General features: G+C 45.6%; 1 protein-coding gene across 3 annotated transcripts in view; it reads left to right on the plus strand.

Annotated features, from left to right (window-relative positions):
• LOC146199081 (sorting nexin-13-like) overlaps positions 1–22277 on the plus strand; it is an 86254-nt gene that overhangs the window by 43563 nt on the left and 20414 nt on the right. For all 3 annotated transcript variants that reach the window (XR_014705041.1, XM_084594557.1, XM_084594558.1), the window contains exons 11-23: positions 948–1063; positions 1470–1569; positions 2657–2712; positions 2832–2951; positions 3378–3482; positions 7236–7356; positions 13075–13109; positions 13677–13830; positions 15011–15153; positions 15895–16110; positions 19685–19876; positions 20555–20700; positions 20984–21052. Coding sequence is in view for 2 of the 3 variants with exons in the window: in XM_084594557.1 (XP_084450683.1) it covers positions 948–1063; positions 1470–1569; positions 2657–2712; positions 2832–2951; positions 3378–3482; positions 7236–7356; positions 13075–13109; positions 13677–13830; positions 15011–15153; positions 15895–16110; positions 19685–19876; positions 20555–20700; positions 20984–21052 (1573 nt within the window). In the remaining variant the exon portion in view is untranslated. The remainder of the gene's footprint in view (positions 1–947; positions 1064–1469; positions 1570–2656; positions 2713–2831; positions 2952–3377; positions 3483–7235; positions 7357–13074; positions 13110–13676; positions 13831–15010; positions 15154–15894; positions 16111–19684; positions 19877–20554; positions 20701–20983; positions 21053–22277) is intronic.

Below are 22277 nucleotides of genomic sequence, written 5' to 3' on the forward strand. Positions count from 1 at the left end.
CAGTGCACATTCTTTTTACTGCAAACACAGCAGATTCTATAGCTCACACTTTTGGTTAATCCAAACATATTTGGCCCGTTTGGTTGGCTGGCTGTGTTTTTGACGCATTTTAAAGCCGCTCAATTTACTCTACCACGGTTTCAGTTAATTTAGACTTTTTGTCCTGCCCCAACACTCCCAGTATGGGAACGAACAGTGGACAAAGGTCAGATAGGTCAGGCTTGCAGAGCCACAGGAGCTGAAAGGTCTGCCCTTACAGCCATTTAACGTAGACACGATCCAGAATGGGGCCATGTTGAGGTCCGAACAGCGTTCCAAGCAGCCGGAGGCACCCCATCACTGCATTGTTTTGTTTTCTTAGCTTCACCATCCTCCAGTGATGATAGTGTCTCTTTGGCATGCATCAGCAAACCAAGCCCAGTTGAAGTGCTAACTGGTGCATCTGTGTTTTTTTACCATTTAGCCTGCGCCTAAGCTTTTGCCACTTTTTCACACAAACCACCTGCTACAATTTGGGACTTTGGCAGCATGCGAAAATGCTTCGGGCCAGTAACACAGCATGTTTCTGAAAAATGCTCCGCTTTCGCACCGGAGCTCATGCTCAGACATTTATGCCATGCACTCGTTATCACCGTCCCGCTAGTTCCTTAGTCACTGGACGATTTTACCTTCAAATAATTCGGACATTCTTTTTTGTTCTCCACACAGGCAGTTGGAGACTGCTGGTTGAGTGAGCATGTCAATGCCTTTCATTCATATTTCAAATACTTACGCCCTATGTCTGCATAGATATGCATGGAGCAGATCACATTTAGTGTGATGTTCAGGTGCACTTTTGATAATTCTAACAAAAATCCACAACTTTTTGAAGCTTAATATAATGAAATCTACGGTACTATCAAACTGATCCTAGCACTGATTGGTGACATTTTTCACTGTCTGCACAGATACTGTGATCAAAAAGCAGCTAAACAGCCTGCATTACGTCAAAAAGGTTGTGGAGAGCAGGCTTCAGCGGCTGAACGATGGCAGCCTTGACACAGATTCTACCGGGCTCCCTTCTGTAAGTGCTGGTTTGATTTTCTTGCAGGTTGCCTGTTCCAGATCACGTTGTCGGCAGATCATGATTACGGAACCAGAGAGTCTCAGATTGTGGACAAGAAGTTGCAAAGATGTTTTCTGTTTTTCCAGTTTTTGATGCATGCACTTGTAATGGTTTGCCACTGCTGTTAATTAAGATTCGTTGAGGCAGTGTCATTAAGTATAATTTTTTCTGAGCTAGTTCATTGGTCTGCATTTTTTTTCTCAATGTTTGGTGTTCATAGAAGATGGAATGTTGGCATAGCACTGCAGTTGGTATATAGCTGAGTCAACAGTGTTGCTTCGTAAACTTGTGCCTGGCTCGCTGTGTGATAGAAACTGCAGCACTTTCTTGATAAGCACCTTGGTTTTGTCATGTTCCTTCGTAGCAAATTGATTGGAAAAAGCTGAGAGCACCTGGGGTGGAGTTGTTCCAGCTACCATTTGATGTAGTCCTGGCAAACAACATTGCATTGTCATATTTCATGGGTGAGTTTGGCGACATCGTGTAGTCCTAGGCAGCTTTCCTTCACTCTTTCTCTGTCAGGACTGAAAGGCTAAAAGCCACTTAAGCATCACATTTTTTGTTTTTTTCCACAGAAGCAGTAGGTTGCCAAGATAAACTTGGCAAGCGGGATAGAGCTTTAGCATTTGTAGCTGATGCTTTTTTTTTCAATGGACAACATGTGGCATAGGAACAGGAATGGAAGAAGACAGAACTTGGGAGCTCTGAATAATTGTTACCGACTACTCTTCTGTAGATTGCATCAAAACTACCAAGAAAAAGAGGGAATGAGTTTGTAAATTGGTAAATTGGGTTGAAAAAAGGATTTGTGACCCTAAGTTGAAATGATGCTACAAGCTGTGTGAATTGATCAAGAGTGAAAAGAAAGAAATTAGTCAAATATATAAACATCTCAGCACTGCTTTGGTTGTACTATGAATATGTAAATATAGTTGGAAACTTTCTTTTTCTTTGTTTATTTGGCAAGGCATAGTCAGTGCAGTATGTTTTCGTCTGCTGCATTTTTCTACCAGACTGATCATCTAGCCAGTATAGTTTGTTACTACTCCCTGTGGTAGCTCAATGGTAGGATGTTTGGGGAATTAGTCGACGGATGGAGGTTCAGTCTCGGCCATGGCATCCATCTTCCGATGGAGGTCCAATACAAAAGACGCTACTGTATGCAGTGCAGTGTGAGTGCGCAATAAAGAAACCGAAGTAGTCGAATTTAATCTGGGGCCCTCCGCTCCGGCGTGTACGGCGTTCTGTTGCTTCTCAACAAAAGCCCACAATTTACGGAGCTTTGCCGCATTCTTCTCAGCCCTTTGTCAGTGATAGTTTTGTATATGACCATACATAGACTAACCTCTTCTTCTTGCATTCACCTGACCTTTCCTAACTTTTTGTCTATGCTTAAGTTGTTTTTAGCCTGCGTCAATAAGGTGTCGCACACATAGCTTTTTTTTTCTTTTGTTGCAACAGTATTGAAGTAATAAATACATGCATAGCAGTAAACCACAGCCTTCCCATGTAAAGGGACACGAAGTAAAAGACCGTGTTTTCTTTCTTTAGAATACATGACCAGTATTGGAGCTCAAAAGTATATCTCTTTTTACCTTCATGCCGAGGTAAGTTTTACTGGCATGTCACATTATCTTGCATGGTATGCAGAGCAACCTTATGAGGAAACAAACCATTTGTGCTGCTACTACATTAAATACGGTTCTTCTCCCCCCCCCCAATGTAGGGCTTCAAAGTGTCGGCAGAGCAGCTTCTAAGTCAAGCCCACGCGGAGGACAGAAGCACGAATCTCGAATCCCTCAGGGAAGCAGCCGCAAACATTTATGACACATACATCTCTGAAACGGTAAGCAGGAGTTGCTTAATATGCAAGCATTGGCTTAGTTCAACATGAAATCAAACGCAAGTTGAAAGTGGTGAAACACATTTGTTTGTTTAAACTAATTACTATACTTTAGGCACAAATCAGTTAGCTTATATTATTTGCCTACCAGAAAGGTTCCATTCAGATAGCCAGGCTCAATGAGCAGCCTTTAACTCTGCTCGCTGTGCCATAACGAACCTGTATCATATCATTTTGTGTCATGCTGAAATTGCGGACATATTTTTGCAGCAAGCATTGTAGTGAAACTGGATCAAGACATTTTTAATATTCAATCATTTTTCCATGTTTTGTTATGTTGCCCTTCATTCATCATTGCCTTGTGTTTCTTTCTTAATGCATTCGTTGCTTGTTGATAGCTGCTAACGTTTCACTGCTGTAAACATCCAGGCAACATCGAGGATCATTGTCGATGATGTACTGGCCAAGAAGCTGCTCCGCAAGCTTCGAGTTGAGACGCCAGACGAGTTTTGGTTCGATGACATCCAGCAAAAGGCATGTATCTATAGCTTGAAGCTACGAAAGTCATTGCTGCAGGGCAGATTCGAAAGGTTTTGCTGAATGACATCTGTTTCATACAGGTGCTTGCAAAAGTTTTTGGAAGGTAAAAATTACACGAAATAACTGCTGGGTAGTCTAAGCACGTGTCCACAAATTGAAGGGTGTACTTTGCATTTCCTTGGGTGACTGCTTAATTCATTCATCACTGCCTCTCTAGGTAATCTCTTTATTTTAGTTGTCTCGCTGTTCTTATTGGGGCATTTAATTTCCTCATAAACCACGAGCCATCTCCATGGATAATTACCTTATTATTATTATTATTATGTTGAAGAAGGCTTTTTAAAAGCACAGTCGTGCAAGGAAATGTAAAAGTAATCGCATGGTTTAAAGCAACCAGTTTCTTTCTTGCATATTATTTTCTCGATGCCTGATATTATGCCATTAAAGAAACAAAGCTCTTTGGGTAGCCTTTGTCAAAGTACTCAGCAGTCATCACTGGATAGCTGTGGCCATATTGGTGAGGTCCACGAATAATGGGTTACTGTTTGCTGGCTGAAGTATGGCGTTTCATAAGGCAGAGGTAATAGTGCAGTTATAATTACTTGCTTTCCTGAGGGGTGCAAAGCCGTTTCTTTCGCACGGGCGCAACATGGCACAGCAGCTGTACGTGCTGCTTGACGCCGGGCACGAGTTTTTAGTTCACCTTGGCTGGTGTTTTCTCTTCCACGTATTGAGGGACGTGCGAGGATGTGGAGGTGTTTGCTGAATGGGAAACGAGTTCATGTTACTTCACGATATCACGAATACAGTCGAACCTTGTACAGTAAAACCTCGATAATTCGAACTCGGTTAATTCGAAATCCCGGATAATTCGAAGGTTTTCTGCGGTCCCGTATTTTCCAGTGTAAATATGGCCAGATAATTCGAACAGGCGGCCTGCGCCAGCCCGGTTAATTCGAAAATTTGGACTGCTATGCGGCAATGCCTGATCCATGTTTCGCCGCAAACCCGGCGAAACGACGGCCCTACGGAGCCGCGAGGCAAAGCCACATAGTAATGGTGATGATTTATAGGCGAAGCGCCCCAGCCGGAGCACTCTCTGCACAAAAATCGGTCCACAGTGCGCCTCGCGCACCTCCGAAACACGCGCCTGCAGAGGAGAAGACGTGCTTCACTGCAACACTGCGAGCATACCGGTTTTTATCACGTGACCTCGCCCCCACTCCATCCCTTGGTGTGCTTCGCCCACTCTTCCCCCATGCCTCCGACGCTGCAAGTACGCCATCACCACCGCCGCGCCGGTCTCGCCTGCGCCATTTCTTTGTGTTGTGCCTTGTGGTTAGGGGTCGGCTACTGTGCCGTTTTTTGGGCGGGACTGTGCAGAAGTGCTAGCTTTGTGACCGTAGCAGTGCAGAAATGCCAAAGTACAAGACTAACGCTGCAGCAGAAACTCTGCTTGATCCAGGAAGCAGGCAAGAGCGCTTGTTCGAAGACCGAGTTGGCCGCTTGTTCGAAGACCGAGGATGAGTCCAACGTAGTCGGCTTCGCCGAGTATATCAACATTGAGAGCGAAGAGCAGATTGGCTACTCTGACTTGGAGAGTGAGATCACTGCTGGTACGAACATGCGCGATGACAGCGACGATAGCGACGACGACACCGACGAGCCTCCCCGAGCACCTGCTCTTGGTGAAGTTATCGGATCACTGAACGTTATCCGCAGTTTTGTTGAGTGCCGCGGTGGAAGTTCAGAGATGTTTCATCTATTTGACCAACTCGAGAGCATGACCTTAGGAGCCGCAAACTACCGGACGCGGCAAACCAGCATCTCTGATTACTTTCAGTAGTAATTCAAAATATGCCGAATAAAGGTAACACGTTCCTGCAACAAATTTTTTTGCCTAAGTCTTATTTCTTGGTGTGTTCAGTTAATTCGAAAACCCGCTTAATTCGAAGATTTCTCGCGGTCCCGATGACTTCGAATTAACGAGGTTGTACTGTAATAGTGAAAAGGAGAAAAATTTTTAACTTTAGTTAATATGGCTGCAATGAACCCGCAATATAAAATTTTGCCAAAAAACAAAGAAGGAGAGAAATAAACTTCATCAATGAAAGGACTTTTAACGAGGAGAGGTCGTTTCCGAAGTTTCAGCTCCGTTTCGAAGCTGCATGTGTCGAAAGTGGAGGCTGCAAAAAAAAAAAAAACAGCATTAAGTGCCTGTAAGGTTGGCGTGTCTGCAAAGCATTGCTGGCGGGGCGGTGGTGGCCTCTCCGCATCACAGCGATGTTGCGTGAAAAATAAGTAGCCCGAGCAAAGTGGTGCATACCATGTGGCTATCAGCAGAGCCAGTAAAGCAGCAATCTCCGTGCCATCTTCCAGTGGCATTGGGATCAATTTAGCTGCAGGCCTATCACTTGCAGAACAGGAGCACCGTGCATCAAAACAATAACACGCCTGTTGGTAAAGGTTCCCCCGTAAGCTGTCTTGGTCTCGGACACTGCCTGGCAATGAAGGGGAAATGCAGTTTTGCCAGGTTTTGCCGGCTACCGCACGCGATGTACACCACTTATGCACCCGATAGTGCATATGAAAGACGGTAAAGTTGATGAGCACTCACAGTATACCAGGTGTTTCAGCGAACACTTTCGAAAATGCCTAAAAATAGGGAGTTTTAAATAGAAAAAAAAACAACTGCAGGTTCAAACTCTCGGGTGTGATGAACACAGTATGCTGCAAAATTCTTCTAATTATACAAGATACCAAGTGAAAATGACGAATGAACATTTTAATTGTCACGGTTTGGTGGTTAGTCTCGATAAAAAATTCGTGCCTGTTAGGAGGACAACGCCATATCAGTTTTTGTAACGAGAAAAATTTCCTTTTCTGAAGCATTGCAGCATGAAGAAATCTGACGCTTCTTTTTGTGCGAAATCGAAACTGGGTGCAGGAGAAGCGCAGGAAACTCACTACAGACGCGCCGTCCTTTGATGACGCAAGCAGTGGCTACTGTGCCATATATGAATTGCCTGCTTTACTACGCCTTGCCATGTATTTTATTTCGCTGCATTAGTGTTTTCTTTTGTTAAGCAGCTGGATGATTAAGAGTTTTACAGCATATTGTATTCGCCGCAGCTACGAGTTTGTTGCTGCAAATACTTTCTTTTTTTGAGCTCACTGCTTTCAGGAATTTGTGAAAGTGTTTGCTGGAACACCTGATGTATGGTCCTCTTTGAAACTGACTGGACAAATATATAAAGGCATTGCATCATGAATTTTGTTACGTCAAAGTGTGTGCATACTTGCATCTTAGTTTTGTTGGCACTTTGAAGCATGCTTTGGAAACAAAATCATAATAGGTGATCTGCATAAGTCGCAGCCAGAAGTTGGGCACAGCCATCTTAAGAACTTGGTTTAAATGTATCCAGTACTAAATTGCTAACATGACTAATAGTTCGCATCACTGCAGAAAATCATCTACGGGCCACATAAAATTCATTCAGGTTCTTGAAAAAAAAGTAAACCCTGGCTGTGTATCCAGATAAGTTGCCTATATATTCCAACTCTTAATCCGTGCAAAGCTCAGCCTCTCTGTATAAATTCGTGATTATTAGCTTCCACTAAATTAAAGTAAAGTTGCTGCAGAGAAAACAATGCACTATACCAGGAAATATCGTGTGATAGTAATATGGGGGGAGGGTGTGTGTTGCGTTTGTAGTCTTGCAATGTCCACACTTTGTCTCGTTGTAGGTGGCTCAGATCATGCAAGAGGAACAGCACTTTCCCAGCTTCATGAAGTCGGAAGGGTACATCAAGTTGCTGGCTGAGCTCGACCTGCTCAAAGATTTAGGGTCCAAGTCTGACGAGGAAGGTAAAGTACATAACACCTGCATGTTGTCGGGCCTGATGAAAACGAGAACATGCGTACACGGTATTTCTCTACTGCGCTGTGAGACATTTCTTTGCCACCAGTCTGCAAATATATGTACTTTACTGTCTGTATAGTACAATCTAGCCCGGTTATAGCGAAGCCACTTATAGCGAAATAGCGGTTATAATGAAGGAAGTTCAATTTCCCATTCCCATTTTTGCATTTTCAATACAATTGCGGGCCAGTTTTAGCGAAGTAAATGAGTGAACGTCAGCAGATATGACGAAGTGATTTTGTATCAAATGAAAAATAATGTATCAATCAGGAGATTTCTACGCCTTCGGGCAAATTTTTGTGTGAAAATAAGGACAAAATTTGGCTAACGGCTGCATTCACAACATCGTCTGCACTCCTGCGAAGCGAAAGGTTGCTTCACTGCATCACTTGGCTTGTCGTCTTCGTGATGCGGCGTCTCGTCAAGCCGGTTGCGCCGTAGGTAAAAAAAAAAAAGTAAGAAAATAAAAGGAAATTTTCGATGACGTCACGGAGCAGCAATCAACTTACAAATCGTGGTTCTTCAATTTCTCTCCACTCGGTTCTGGGCCCGGGAGAGAGAGAGTCAGGGAGAAATTGTTGCGGAAGTGAGAGAGGGCGAGAGAAATGAGCATTTCTTCCGCTATCGTGGATCTTTGTATGTGCTTCTCTCGCTGACACCATTACGCGGCCTTGTTCTGCTTCTTACCTTTGATATTTCGTGACTCCCGACTTTGCCTGGACAATTTTTAGACGACGGACCTACTCAGTTATCCCCTTTCTCGGACCTGACTTACTCGTCAATGTCGAGTCTCGCTGAAACGTGAAGAGTGATACTGCATAGAAGTATAAAATCGCAGAGTTCACACACACTATGATAATCAAGAACGGCAGCAAGGACGCCGTTCTCGACGTCGACATTGGCAGCGGGAGCCGAAAGAAGATCCGAGGCACCACGTATGCCGATGTAGAAGCCACACTTTACAGGGGGTTCTTGAATGCCTGATCAAAGAACATCCTGCTCAGTAGATCCATCATGCTAGGGAAGGCTAAGGACTTGGGCTTCACCAAGTTGCTAAGCTGCAACCTATGGACCATGGGGTTATCGCTAACTTCAAGGTCCTTACCAGTGCCGAGAGATCGAGCGTCTTCTGATCGATGCTCGCTCTGCCGACAACATGGCCGAGATAAAGGTCTCTTTGGTGAAGGCCATCTACAGTAGAATCTCGGGCGATATCCTGCTCCCCCCCCCCCTCCCGCTCTCTCTCTTTCTCTCCCCTCCCCCCGCATTTTGTTTGTTTTTTATTTTTATTTTTTAGTTGTGCGCACGGCCTTGTGGCCCTCTCCACATTTCTCCGCCTTCCCGCAGGCCACGCTCTTCCGCTTTCCGGAGTCTCTGCTGCAGCGGCAACACGTTGCTACACGTTGCTTCGTTTTCTCGTTTGTTGAGGCTGACACCGCGTTGATAGCGCGTCGCTTTGTGATCATCTCGGCAACGCGAAAAGGTACATCATACTGCAATGTCACGGAAGAGAAAGGCGCTGACCTTTAAAGACAAATTGAAAATTTTAAATAAGATGGACAAAGAGCCCAAGAAAAGGCGCACTGACATGGCCAAGGAGCTAGGCCTGCCGCTGTCAACGTTGTCAACGATCGTTGGTCAGCGCGACCAAATTATGCAGAATGTGCAGCACTTCGCGATGAATTCTAAAGAAGCCAAAACTGCCCACCATGTGAAGTTGGAAGAGGTTCTTCTAACGTGGTTCAGAGAGGTCACGGCGGCCGGCGTCAACATCGACGGAAAAGTGCTTCGTGCAGCGGACATCGCACTCACACTTGGAATTGGTGACTTTCAGGCCTCCGGTGGATGGATTCACCGGTTCAAGGTGCGTCATAATCTTTCCTACAAGACAGTTTGTGGCGAAGGAAAAAAAGTCGACGCCTCCGTCGTGGAAGACTGGATGACAACCACACTGCCGTCTTACATAGCGGGATATGAGGCACGTGATGTTTTTAATGTAGATGAAGCAGGGCTGTTTTACAATCTCCAGCCCGAAAAAAGGTTTGTGCTTTAAAGGAGTATAGACGCCATTTTTTGAAGCGTCGGAAGGAATACGATTGCTTTCCTAGTTATACAGAGATGCTCCCCAAGCAATCCCAACCTCGCACGTTTGCGCGAAGATATTTTATTTTGATTTTAAAAGCAAGCCAGGCAAGAACTCCGTTTTTCAAAACCCATTGGCATCGACATCTCTGTGACGAAAACGTGTACATAGATAAACAACATGACGTAATAAAACAACTGTGACGTGGAGTCTGCAAAGCAAAGAGCAGTGACGACACATGGCCGGAGTCGAACAGCGCCGCCGCCGCTTCCGGCCGTGCCCTGAGAAGGAACTCCGCTTCTGCTCGCTTTACTCAATGGCTTCTTCGTTGGTGTATGTTACAATTACCTCACCGGTGTACGTATGGAGACTGCCTGCTAAACTCAGGCCCCAACAGCATGCCTGCACAAGTGCAGGGCTTACGGCAACGGTGCCTGTCGATGGCGCGCCGGGAACATACTGCGCCGCTCCCCGCTTACCCTAGACGTCGCTAGCCCTAGCTGGTTAACATCGAAGCGCCAGCGAAAGGCGCTTCGGAACGAGCTAACGCTGTAAAAAACGTCGGAGTTTAGCGCCGCTTTACTGGCAAGCCCATCTTGTAAAATAATTTCTTGCTTTGCGCGACGCCTTCAGCAGCGGAGCTAGCTAACATCAGGTGCGTTGCACCGGGCAGCAGCTGTCGGAAAAAAAAAAGTTCGCTTGTATCACTGTAATTATTTCTACCAGGACCTCCGTATTGGCCGAATAATCCTCGCAATTTAATCGTGACTGATAGTCCTTTGTACAAATAGCTATGTAAGCAAATGAACAGCGATCTGCAATAACTAGATTACCGATAGCGGATGCTGAGGCAGCTATGACTTGGGAGCCAATCGCGGCGGCCACGGCTCTACACACCCAGATTGCCTTGACTGCGCCAGATGGCGCCACATGCTTGGACGGCGGCACGCAGGCCTGCCGCGTCGGGACCAATCAGCGTGTGAACAAGCGTGAGCACGGGAGCCATCGGAAGAGCTTACGGGTTACGGTGGCTGATCGCATCATTACTAAAACATTTTTTTTTGAACAGCTTGGCTCACAGCGTTGGCCAACCGGACTGATAAAGCAGCATCTTCACGGTTCCTTTGTTCAACATTCCTACCAGTTGACATTTCCTGCGCGTCAACCCACCAAGCTTTCGTGGCTGCTGCTGATTCCTGCCTCGTCGCATGAGTCGCAGGCGAGCGGGTCGGGATTAAAGTGCCCGGCAATGTTAGTAACATCCACGCTACTGGGCAAGACAACGTCGCAGTACTAATTATGCTGCGCTGAAGCGCTGCTCGACGACGATATTTTCGTGCACGTGCGACAGCAAGTAGACGAAAAACGCAACCCGAATGCGTCATCAGATTTTGTGTTTACGTGATCACCAACCTTGCCAGTAGGGAGCGCTCGTGTGGCGTTCTCGTATCTTTGATGTCATCGCGAGCTCGTGTCCGGAGAGATTGAAACCGAAACTGGCCCTGATAAATGCACTGATAACAAATTACTTGATCTGTGCTGGGGCTTTTTGGGTCGCAGTCCCTTTGTTTTGGACCACTGTGGATCGATTAAAGCAAAAATACCGGAACAAAAAATGTACGTGTCTATACTCCTTTAAAGGCGATGCCTGCCGGTGCAGACAAAAGAGCAAACAACGTATCACAGTTTTGTTTTGTTGCAACGCCGACGGATCGGAAAAGATGCCGCTGACAGTCATTGGCAAATATCAAAACCCCCGATGCTTTAAGGCAGCCGGTCGATTGCCCTGCGTCTACAAGGCGAGCAAAAAAGCATGGATGACGTCTTCTTTGTTTATGGAATTCATCACATACCTCGACCACAAGATGCCTTGCCACAACAGAAAAATAGTTTTGCTGCTGGACCAGTGCACCGCCCATCCAAAACAAATGACACTACAGAGTGTTAAGGTGGTGTTCCTGCCCCCGAACGCAACAAGTCATTTGTAACCACTGGATGCTGGGATTATAAGGAATGTTAAGCACCATTTCAAAGCTTTGTTGGTGCGCCGCCTCCTCACGAAGACTGAAAGGAAGGACGCGAATCTCCAGATCACTCTTCTGGACGTTGTGCATTTTCTTGCAATTGCCTGGGATCGCGTTGTTCCTACGACCATCACCAATTGTTTCGCGAAGTGTGGGGTTGTGGCTACCGCCTCGCAAGTGCCAGACCCGATTCCCATCGATGTCTGGAATCAACTTGACATCGATTGTTGCATCGACGATTTCGTCACCGCGGATGACGACCTCGCCACCTGTGGTCTCCGCACGGTTGAAGATATTGCGGAGGAAGCGTCATCACAGCCTGGCATTCCATGCAGTGACGAAGATGATGACGACCAAAGCGTTGATGACCCACTGCCGACGGCAGCAGAAACGATGCACGCCATCGATGTTCTCCGGCGCGCCGTGACCTCCGAGTCTGTGCGGGAGAAGACAGCGGCCCAATTTTTCAGTTTTCAAAACTCTCAGTTATCAGATCTCGCGGAAAAGAAGGTGCAGAAGGATATACGCGATTTTTTTCAACTAAAATAAATATTTCGTACCTGTTGGAAGGCTTGAAAACGGATTTTGCTCGTTTTTTGGTGATACGAAATTTCGGGTGATACAGAAATTTTCGTCTCCCTTTGAATTTCGTATCACCGAGATTCTACTGTATTTTGCAAGCGGAGCATGGAGGGACATGAAGCACCTGACTATCGCTCACGTGGTTTAAGAAAGCTGGCTTCTCCAGAAGCAGCAGCGCGGACACGGCGCCTACCGAGAACGGAACTGCCACGGTGTTCATTGTTGCAACAGTTGATGGTGCCGTCACGACAGCAGCTTGGAGCAGTTATCGGATTCCGCTTACGAGTTGGACCATGTGCCTCCAGTTCTGTCCCACATGGACTTCATATCCACTGACGACGAACTTGTTGCCACTGAAGACTTCACGATTGACGAAGTTGCTGGGATTGTCATGGAAGGGATGGATAGTGCCTCCGAGAGTGACTGCAAGGAGACGCTGGTTGTGCCCCTAAGCTGGTGACTTCTGCAGCGGCCATCGCAGCTGTTGACACTCTACGGATGTATGTACCTCAGGAGTTCAGAGCAGAACATCGATTCGCAGTTGGACGTTACAGAGGCTGCGATCCTGATGACCACGCTTGCAAAACATGTTCAGGGAACACTGGACCACTTTGTCCAGCGACGATGAAACAATTTACTCAAATTTCTCTTTTTTTCCATTGGCCAGATACAACGAAATAGCGGATATAGCAATATAGTGAAGTGATTTCCAATTCCCGTTGATTTCGTTATAACCGGGCTAGACTGTAATCTGCAAACATGAATACCTTAGTCACAAGCTCTATATGGAAGCAGAAGGGAAAAATATTGTTTTGTTCATAGGCACTGTTTGCATTTCATTACGGCCTAAGTACGCAACGAGGCCTTGAAACAGGCCACAAGTCTTAGTTCACACCCTTCGCGTTGTGTTACTGAAGTCATGATCTGTGCTTTGAAACCCTTTTTAATCGAGTGTAATATCCTTCCTAATGCAGATTCCTTCAGTGGAGCCAAGTCCGCAGGGAGTGGGGTAAGCTGCTTTCTTTCATGTTAAGCTTGGTTGTTCGCAAATATAATCGTTTTTTGCAGCAGCTCAAGTCCATTGTGCGTTACATAGTTATGCGTCTGGCTAAAATGAATGGCAAAGAACGTAGCTGCAGGTGCTTACACTTAAATGATTCAGTCAGTGACATTATCGTGATCATTACAAGCAATAGTGCATTGTGATTTTTATGCATCATGAATCGCAAGTGATTGCAGACACAGCGTTTGGAATAAAAATATAAGGAAAGAAACACTTGGTTTGGGGTGTTTTTATTCTTCAAGACGCTTTTATGTATTCAGGATTATTTGTTAACCTAATTTTAGCGCAGTACAGCGCCTCTACTTGTGCATGGCACTCGTTTATTAAGTGTGCTTTTTGAATTACTAAAGTTGGGATTGTGCATTGAGGTTGCCTCAGTCACACTTCTGGTTTACTGTTTTACTGATTCTTTGGTACCACAAAAACAAAATGGATTAATGCCCCCATCTCCAGATTCGACCTTTTGTCCTAGTTTCAGAGTTCATATTGTGCTCACTGAGCTCTTTGTTTCAGGATGATTGTGGGAGCCTGAACTCCTTGGAGCAAGAAGATGAGCCCATTGAGTTCCTCAACAAGGAGATCCCCTCAGTACCTCCCGACGGGCCTGACGCCACTGCGAACAACAAATCGTTGGAGATGCTCCTCATTGCCAACATCTACAACACAGGTCGGGGCCAACGAATGTTCTTTCGGTCCTGGGCTCAGTGCCATGCGGTTAGGCCTGCGTTGGTTTAAATAGATGGAACTGTTCGGAATCGCTCCATCTGCATCTCCAACATGACGACTACGCATTGGATCATTCGTTTCATTGTGCAGCATTAGCGTAGTATAGTCAAAGGTGACAACTTCATTGAGCACAGTGGCCTCATCAACATTGGCTTGGCTCATGAGGGTACACAAGGAACTGAGTCTGATTTATGGCTTCTGAGGGAAGCTGGCAGTGGCTGAAAATTGGAGGGTGTTTTTTTTTAAGATGAAACCAGGAGGAGGTTTGATGAGGCTTTGTAAAGAAATGGGGAGAAGCAGATATCGACACATTCGAGCCGCCATGCTCGCAAAGTACCATGTGCCCTTCAAGCGAGCATTGTGAGACATATTTCAGAGAGGCGTCTTCTTTTCACTTGTGTGGCATATAAGTTATTATTGGAGACTTGTTGGGTGTGACTCTGTGCCAATAGCGAATTCGATGCACGACACACCTTGCCATCTTATGCAGACTTTTCCGGCATAGTTTGTTTACCTAAGAGATTTGGAAGCTAAAGCCGCATGCTCCAGATAGAACATTTCAGTGCTCCAAACAGCATCTAAGTTGATACATATTTTCGTGCTCCAAAATGCTCCAGGTTGGAAAATATTGTTCCCCGAAAATTGCTCCACTTGCATTTTACCAGTTGCAGCATCGTTAAACGTAACACCGTCAAAATTTTAGCCTAGCTTTCATGGCTGCAGTTTACACCTCAGTTCAGGCTAATGTAGCAGCTCGCACACCCTGTTTTGCATACTGCATTTGTTTTGTCTACTTTGTGTATTGTCTTTTCTTCTTCCTGACAATTGACAGATATCAGCAGTTAAACATCCAAAATATTTTTGCCCTTGTGACATTGAGTGCTGCACTAAAGCCGTCTTCACTCATCTGTGCAGCCGTTCCCAAACAGTTTCGGGCCTCACGACAGAATTCTCTTTAGACTGCATAGAAATGCAGCACAAGTTTTCAGGTTTTCAGTTGCAGTATGCTACTGTAACACTGATTAACCACAACAAAGCCTCTTGTGCAGCCACATGAGTAAAAACGTTTTTTTCTTTATTTTTATTTTTTGGCATTGGCACCTCCTGTAACACTTTTGCAGGCATAGTTCGAGAGTCCAACACGACGTATGCCCTGTATGCCATATCGGTGACACGTCGGGAGCTGCAGAGCACAGATGAGCGTTGGTGTGTCTTCAGGAGGTACAGCGACTTTGATGACTTCCACATCCTTGTCCTGGAAAAGGTGAGCCTCCCTTTGTGCACTCATTTTAATTGTTCGTGCTGTCGTGCGGATAGTACTGTTCACAACTAGCTGCTTCTCGTCAGCCAGACCTGCAGGCCGAAGGTTTGTTCGGAGCTTTCCGCCCCTCGATGGGGCCGCACAGCATGGTTAGCAGAGTCTCTTCCAAGCACACACCCCTGAGAGAGCCGGGCCGGGGGACCCTTGTGTTCATTTTTACTGGTGGGTGTTCACTGTCGGGCTACTGGCGCTCGGCTTTTCTAGGGGCGTGCACTTGGGAGAAGCTCCGTAAACCCCGCTGCGCTCCCCCTCCCTGGTGGGCCCAAACTTAGTTTCGAACCTCGCAGCTTGCAAAGGTGGTTCATGTTTGTCTTGCAAAGATACTTCCTTTGAGCCTCACCTGCAGTGCTCCCTTTGAGCCTCAGCAATGCCTTCCAATTTTTCTTAGTGAATACTAATTGAGTCTGTGCATCTTCCCAGCACGTTTGTTTGTCCGGCAGATTCCCAGAAAAATTGGATTTAAATTCTGTCCAGACAGAAAAGAGTCGGCAGTCAGCGGGTGGCTAAGTAGCCCAGCCTTCAGGGGTTGACACCTGTATTTCACTTTTCTTAGCTTTCCTATCCTATATTAAAGTTTTTTGCCATTGGTACCCAGTAATCTATCAATACAGGTCAACTTCACTCTGTCCTCTCTGTCCTTTCAAGTGTACTTCGCAAGTGACCGGCCATCTTCCACATTTCCAGTTCCCAAAGTTGTCCAAGCTACCTTTCCCCGGAAAGAAGACCTTCAACAATCTGAGCCGGCATTTCCTGGAGCAGCGGCGGGCCCAGCTGAACGAGTTCTTGCAGCAAATCCTGCATCCGGACATCCTGGCAGCTAACACAGGTCTGCGTGACATGGTTCTGCATTTCCTCGAGCCAGGCACCTATGAGAAGGGAAAGAAGCAGTTTGCAAGAACGGTGAGCACACGTGCAGTGTTGGTTGGTTACCTTCCTTCTTTCTCTGTCTCTCTGAGACAACTTTCTGGTGGTCTTTGTCTTGGGAACGACACTGTTATTTACGCGCTGCCTGTCTAAAGCTGTGCAATTTTATGGAAGCTAGAGTCTGCAACACTATTTGTGTGTGTGTGTGTGTGTGTGTGTGTGTGTGTGTGTGTGTGTGTGTGTGTGTGTGTGTGTGTGTGTGTGTGTGTGTGTGTGTGTGTGTGTGTGTGTGTGTGTGTGTGTGTGTGTGTGTGTGTGTGTGTGTGTGTGTGTGTGTGTGTGTGTGTGTGTGTGTGTGTGTGTGTGTGTGTGTGTGTGTGTGTGTGTGTGTGTGTGTGTGTGTGTGTGTGTGTGTGTGTGTGTGTGTGTGTGTGTGTGTGTGTGTGTGTGTGTGTGTGTGTGTGTGTGTGTGTGTGTGTGTGTGTGTGTGTGTGTGTGTGTGTGTGTGTGTGTGTGTGTGTGTGTGTGTGTGTGTGTGTGTGTGTGTGTGTGTGTGTGTTGCGTTGCTTTTTTCATGGCCACTAAGGTCCAGAAGAATGCCAATTCACAAAATACCACCAAATAGGTCGGTGATTGAAAGCTTGCTGTTCAAAGTAGGATATATGTCAATACCAAACCAAAAAGAATGACAGGAATTGGTGCACTAGAACTGGAGTTATTAGGGAATGAACTTTCAAAATACGGGCAAACCAAAAATTGCCCTCAACTCGGTTTTCTGTCTTTCGCTTTCCCATTTTACTCGCCCAATAACGACATGCTGCGGGATCAACCGAAACAGCCTACATGAGCACATCACTACGTCGCGGAAGATGGCTTCTCATGGTTTCCTGGCCGCTGTAACTCGTTTTCGCTAAAGTTGACAAGCTCTCTTCCATGGCTAAGATCGCATGGGCGGCTCGCAGGAATAGAATGAGGAACAAAGAGACCAGAAGCAGACAGGGGAGGGAGGCATACCTTTGTCACCATGCACCCCCAAATATTGTGCTTTTCTCGTAAGCCCGCTCCTTGACCGCCCCTTTCTCTCCATCCGCAGGCATCCTACAATAGCGAGGAGTGACTAACGAGATCATTCAATTCTTTCCTCCCTAACTTTGGCCGCAGGTAGCTGTTCACTTGTACAGGTCATGAAAATCTTTGATGCAATGTATACTCTGCGACGAAATTTCTTGGCACCGCTAGCAAAGCTACAAGGGAAGAGCATGTGTGAATGTACCCCTCCGCCATGTAGTTTAGTGGGTTGGCCTCCACGGAGTCTTTCATTGCAGTTTCAGTTTCATTCCGATATCTTTTTCTTTTCCTCGTTTTTTTTTTCTTCACCCCTTTTTATTATTTTTTTTTTTTTTTGGCACTAAGGTTCACGCGTTTTTTGTAGCCATCATTACTGATGAGAAGCTATGCAGGTGAAAAATACAGACATTGCTGTTTTTGTTTTATCTGCAGTCAACCATGTGCAGCAACATACAGTAAGGCAATCTTTAATAGCCCTTGGCTCAGGTCATACTTTGTATGTAGCTTACCTATTTTTACCAATAGAAGCTAATCACCAATGTGCAGTAATGCGCGATATTCTGTTAGAAGAAGAGACAGCACCTCAACTGATATTTGCTAATGCTCGTAGAGACTGTCTGTTGTATGCGTGTCCAAGTAGGCATTCAACTGTTTAGTGACTGTTTAGTGTTGTTTTAAGACATATTTTAGTTGTGTGGTGTATATTTCAACTGAATTTGTTCGGCTACAGGCTGATTACTTTGTAAATAATGTACCGTATGCACGTGCGTAATGGCCACACTTTATTTCCGAGATTGGGGTGAAAATCAGGGGGTGTGGCAATTACACGAGAAAAAAAGACAGTGAAAAAAATTATTTGCGGTGGTACCTGCCTTTATTATTGTCAAAATACTCTTTGTCCTCCTCCGCTAAGCTCGTCTGGATTTCAGGCTCGTCCCATGTCCAAAACATCACTCCTCGTCGTCGTCCTCCTCCGAACTATCGGGACTTAGGCTCATCCTTGTCTCAGATGAGGTCATCCTTCGTACCGTCCAGCTTGTTTGATATCCCTGTCACCTTGAAACATTTTTCCACAGTCTCTAACGAAACCGTGGCCCACGCTTCGAGTATCCAGTGGCAAACGGCCACAAGCGATGCCCGTTTCAGTCGGCCGGTTGGAGTCTTCTGGTGGAGGGCCGTTGCCATCCACTCACTGTACGCACGTTGAAATCCACACATATTCTCCCATCGAGGAAAAAGAAAATCTTCAGCTCACGAGCGCAGAACAAATCAGGGCAGCGATGCGTTCCGATTGCGAGATCGCATGTGATATGCTTCAGGCGATCGAGAAAATGGCTGTAAAACGAAGGAGCGAACAGACTTGGATTGGATTGGATTTGCTGGCCTCACCCTTTGTAACGGGCGGGCATCGCAGCGGCTAGGAGCGCCCTATTTGTAACAGAGATGGTGGCCGCTGCTCCCATGCTCGACTTTTTTTTTCCTCAAATATTTTGTTCTTAATTCTTATTGGCAATTCTACTTCTAACCTTACGCTTCATTTTGGCTTTCACTTGATTTTTGGGCCCCACCTGGCGGCAGTAACCACGAAACGTTCCGTATTTCTTGCACCGCATAGTAGGCGGTACTGCCCAACTTCCTGAAACTCATGGTGCAGCTTTTACTCGGGAAATTTTTTAAAAGTTTTTTTTTTCAATTTTCTTTCGAAAGTTCGGGGTGCGGCCATTACATGCATGCGGCCATTACACGCGTGTATACGGTATATAGCTTTCTTCTCTATGTAAACGCGTGTAATAAATACCATGCTGGAAAAAAAAAAAACCCGGGGCATGGTACAAGGGTAAAGCGCTCGGCTGGGGATCCAACGGGTGGAGGTTCGATTCCCCGATGGAGACAGAAACTCCTCGCAATCCTCTTCTTCCCACCCTTCTCGTAGAAATGTCGTGCGAGCACAGTCGAAGTGGAGGTTCCTATTGCAGTCGCGCCACGCCAGGGCAATCGCAAAATGTTCACGGCTTTTAGAGCTTCGAGTAATTCTGATTTACTATAAACACTTCGAAGGTGGTTTTCATTGCATTCAATTCCTAACCTGGTTTCTGTTCTGAATTAAGGGCGATCGCAAAATGTTCACGGCTTTTAGAGCTTCGAGTAATTCTGATTTACTATAAACACTTCGAAGGTGGTTTTCATTGCATTCAATTCCTAACCTGGTTTCTGTTCTGAATTTCCTTGTCGAATCATTACGCGAAAACTACATGTAACGAAAAATCGCGGACATTTTACAGTTTTGTTATAACCAGGTTTAACTGTGTGCGTGTTAAGACCGATGGTAATGGCATTGCCATAACTCGACAGTTGCAGCAAACAGTCTAAACGAAGCACTCATGTTGCAGACCCCTTTAAGTTCTATAGAAGCTTGGCTGCGGTCCGGTATGGCTGCGCTGAGTTTTGAGCGCTAGTCGAGCTTTGCCGTGTTTGTTGTTCAGTTTGCGTGCTCTTGCATGGTACTTGGCATGACGTGTAGCACTCGCTGTACTCTGTGCAGATGGGCTCCCTAGTCAACCCACTCAAGTCCTCAGTGCGCAGCATGGGCACTATGGTAAAGAATGCCCCCGAGAGCCTTTTGGATGGACTGCGCGACAGCATCGTGAAGGTGCTGCGCAGCCGCCCTGCAGCCTCTCCCGTGGACGTCATCATACAGGGCGGCGGAAAAGTGGGGGCTGGCATCGACATTGAGGTGAGTTGATGCACTCCTTTGGTCACCATATTGTGGAGCAAATTTGCACAGTGATGAGCAGTTTCCTTTTTTATTGGTTACCTCTTGAAAAGAAATATTTATGTGCTTTTGACAGTTTTAAATTTTATTAATTTTATTAATTCTAAGCTGTGTACAGTATTGTTAAGGCACTGTGAAGGATGGCACTTGAATGTTGACTTTGAGCATAGGACTCTGAGGGAATGGCCTGTCCATTAAATATCAGTTTAAATATTAATTAATAATTATTAGACATTACTGAAATCCTGTGCAAGCTTGCTTTTGGGCACACTGGTGGAGCAGTTCGGTTATTAGGCTCCTACTTACCGACTCACTGACTGAAAGCAGTTTATAATTATCAGAATCATGATCTCATAACAGCTGTGATTTCCCATCATCACCAGGTAAGCAGTAACGTGGCATAGTTAGATGCATTGCGTAATCAGCACTCTGAGAGCCCCTTTTACAAGTGGCTCCATCATGTATGTTTTTTATCCATGTTTTTACATAACACTGTGGGAGGAAGTAGGTAACTGAAGGCAACATTACCAGCTTGACAATAACAAATATGTATCTAATGTATTGGGCAGTGTGCTGTGGCTTAGATTGCCGTGCGAATTTAACCGACTGTATAATCTTAGATTTTTTTTTTTTTTTCAGACACAAGACAACATTCCCTTGAGGATTATGCTATTGCTCATGGATGAAGTGTTCGACCTAAAGAGCAAGAACCAGTGGTTAAGGCGGCGAATCGTGGTTATTCTGAGGCAAATTATCAAGGCTACGTTTGGGGACACCATAAACAGGTTCTGATGAAGAATATCTTTGTTTATAGTTCTGGTAGTGTTCTGCAAGGGAGAGGGGACAAAACAAAGAAACACATATACCATTGATAGAGTGCTCTGTACATGTGTTTCTTCGTTCTGTCCCGTCCTTTTTTTTTTTTTGCGCAAGCACATTTGTTATAAATGAACCAACTCGGCCAAACTGAAGTATTATTTGATTATGGATTGCTTATGTTTTTCTGTCCACTCAATTTCCTGGCTGTTTTATTGATGCTGTCCCTTTTTTTTTTTTTTGCATTTACAGAAAAATTGTTGACTATGTAGAATGGATGGCTTCGACCGAAAAGATAGCTGAATACATCACAGCATTCAAGTGAGTATGGCAATTTGGAGATTTCTCATTCTATATGAACATTATTAAAGATTTGGGTGAATGCTGCCCGTTTTACTTTCTCACGCTTCACCCTATAGGGTTTCAAAGCGAGAGAAATACACTTTCCCTATTTAGCTATGGCTAACAGCTCAGCCACAACACCGGCCTTGTGATCACAAGCACAGTAACTCTCAAGCCAATTAAAATTAAATTAATTAAAATACCCATGTCTGCGTGCATGTTCTTGAGGGCAAGCACGGCGGGTCATGTTTTTAGGAGCAAAAGAATGTTACATTTGGTCGCATGGGTGGATTTATTGCTGCTGAAACAACAACACACGGGGTGAAGAAGAATTTTTGTAAAGGGTGCACTAGCGCAGGGGGTTGTTAATCTTCTAGCCTCCGGGCAACCCCATCCGCTTTCAAAAGGTGCTCACGAACCACAGATGTTTTACCTTTCATCTCTTTCAGCCCGATACATGTGCAGGAAAGGAGCGTGCAGACGCACATCACTCAAGAAATACCTGAATTCTAGAGTTGTGTGAACGTTCAAAAATTTCTAATATCTAAATTACTAATGCGATATATGACCCGGACGTCGGAGCAAATAGCAGTATTCGAAAACGATGGATATTTTGGATGTATTTCAAACTTCATGATCTCATGTTCGCTCTGACGCTGCCATGTGATCACATCGCTCTGGATGTCAGCACGCGTCGCGCACACGGCACAGCGACCACATCCAAAACTTGGCTTTTGACAGCTGCATGGTTTGGCTCGGTAAGCATGCAGAACTACTGCCATAACATACGCTGTGGGCCCTTTGCGGGATGCGTTGACAACATGGCAGCGCGCTTCTCACCTACTTCAGAAAAAACACCTATTGTCAATGCCTTCTTAGCCTACGGTTGGTCTACGCAAGGACCCGTGCCAGCATTTGCAGGTTCCACGTCCTCCGATTTGTATTCAGCGACATGACATGTGCCGCCTGTCAATTCTGCTGCGTGCGCCATGCCCCTTGTTGTTATCTTCCATCTTTTGTGTAACAGACCCCAAAACCAGTTTCCCAAACGGGCTCACATGCACACAATGCCGCGACTAGTCTTATTACTTTCATTACTTTACGGACAAGCCCTATATAAGGGCATGGCACCTAGGGAGGGTCCCCACAACTGTCTCTTATTGGAGTTCATCGGGTTCACTAGTGCAGATTGTGTTGCTTAGTG

The sequence above is a fragment of the Amblyomma maculatum genome, chromosome 2 (assembly GCF_055883805.1).
Source record: "Amblyomma maculatum isolate TAMU_Amacu chromosome 2, ASM5588380v1, whole genome shotgun sequence".
NCBI lineage: Eukaryota > Metazoa > Arthropoda > Arachnida > Ixodida > Ixodidae > Amblyomma > Amblyomma maculatum.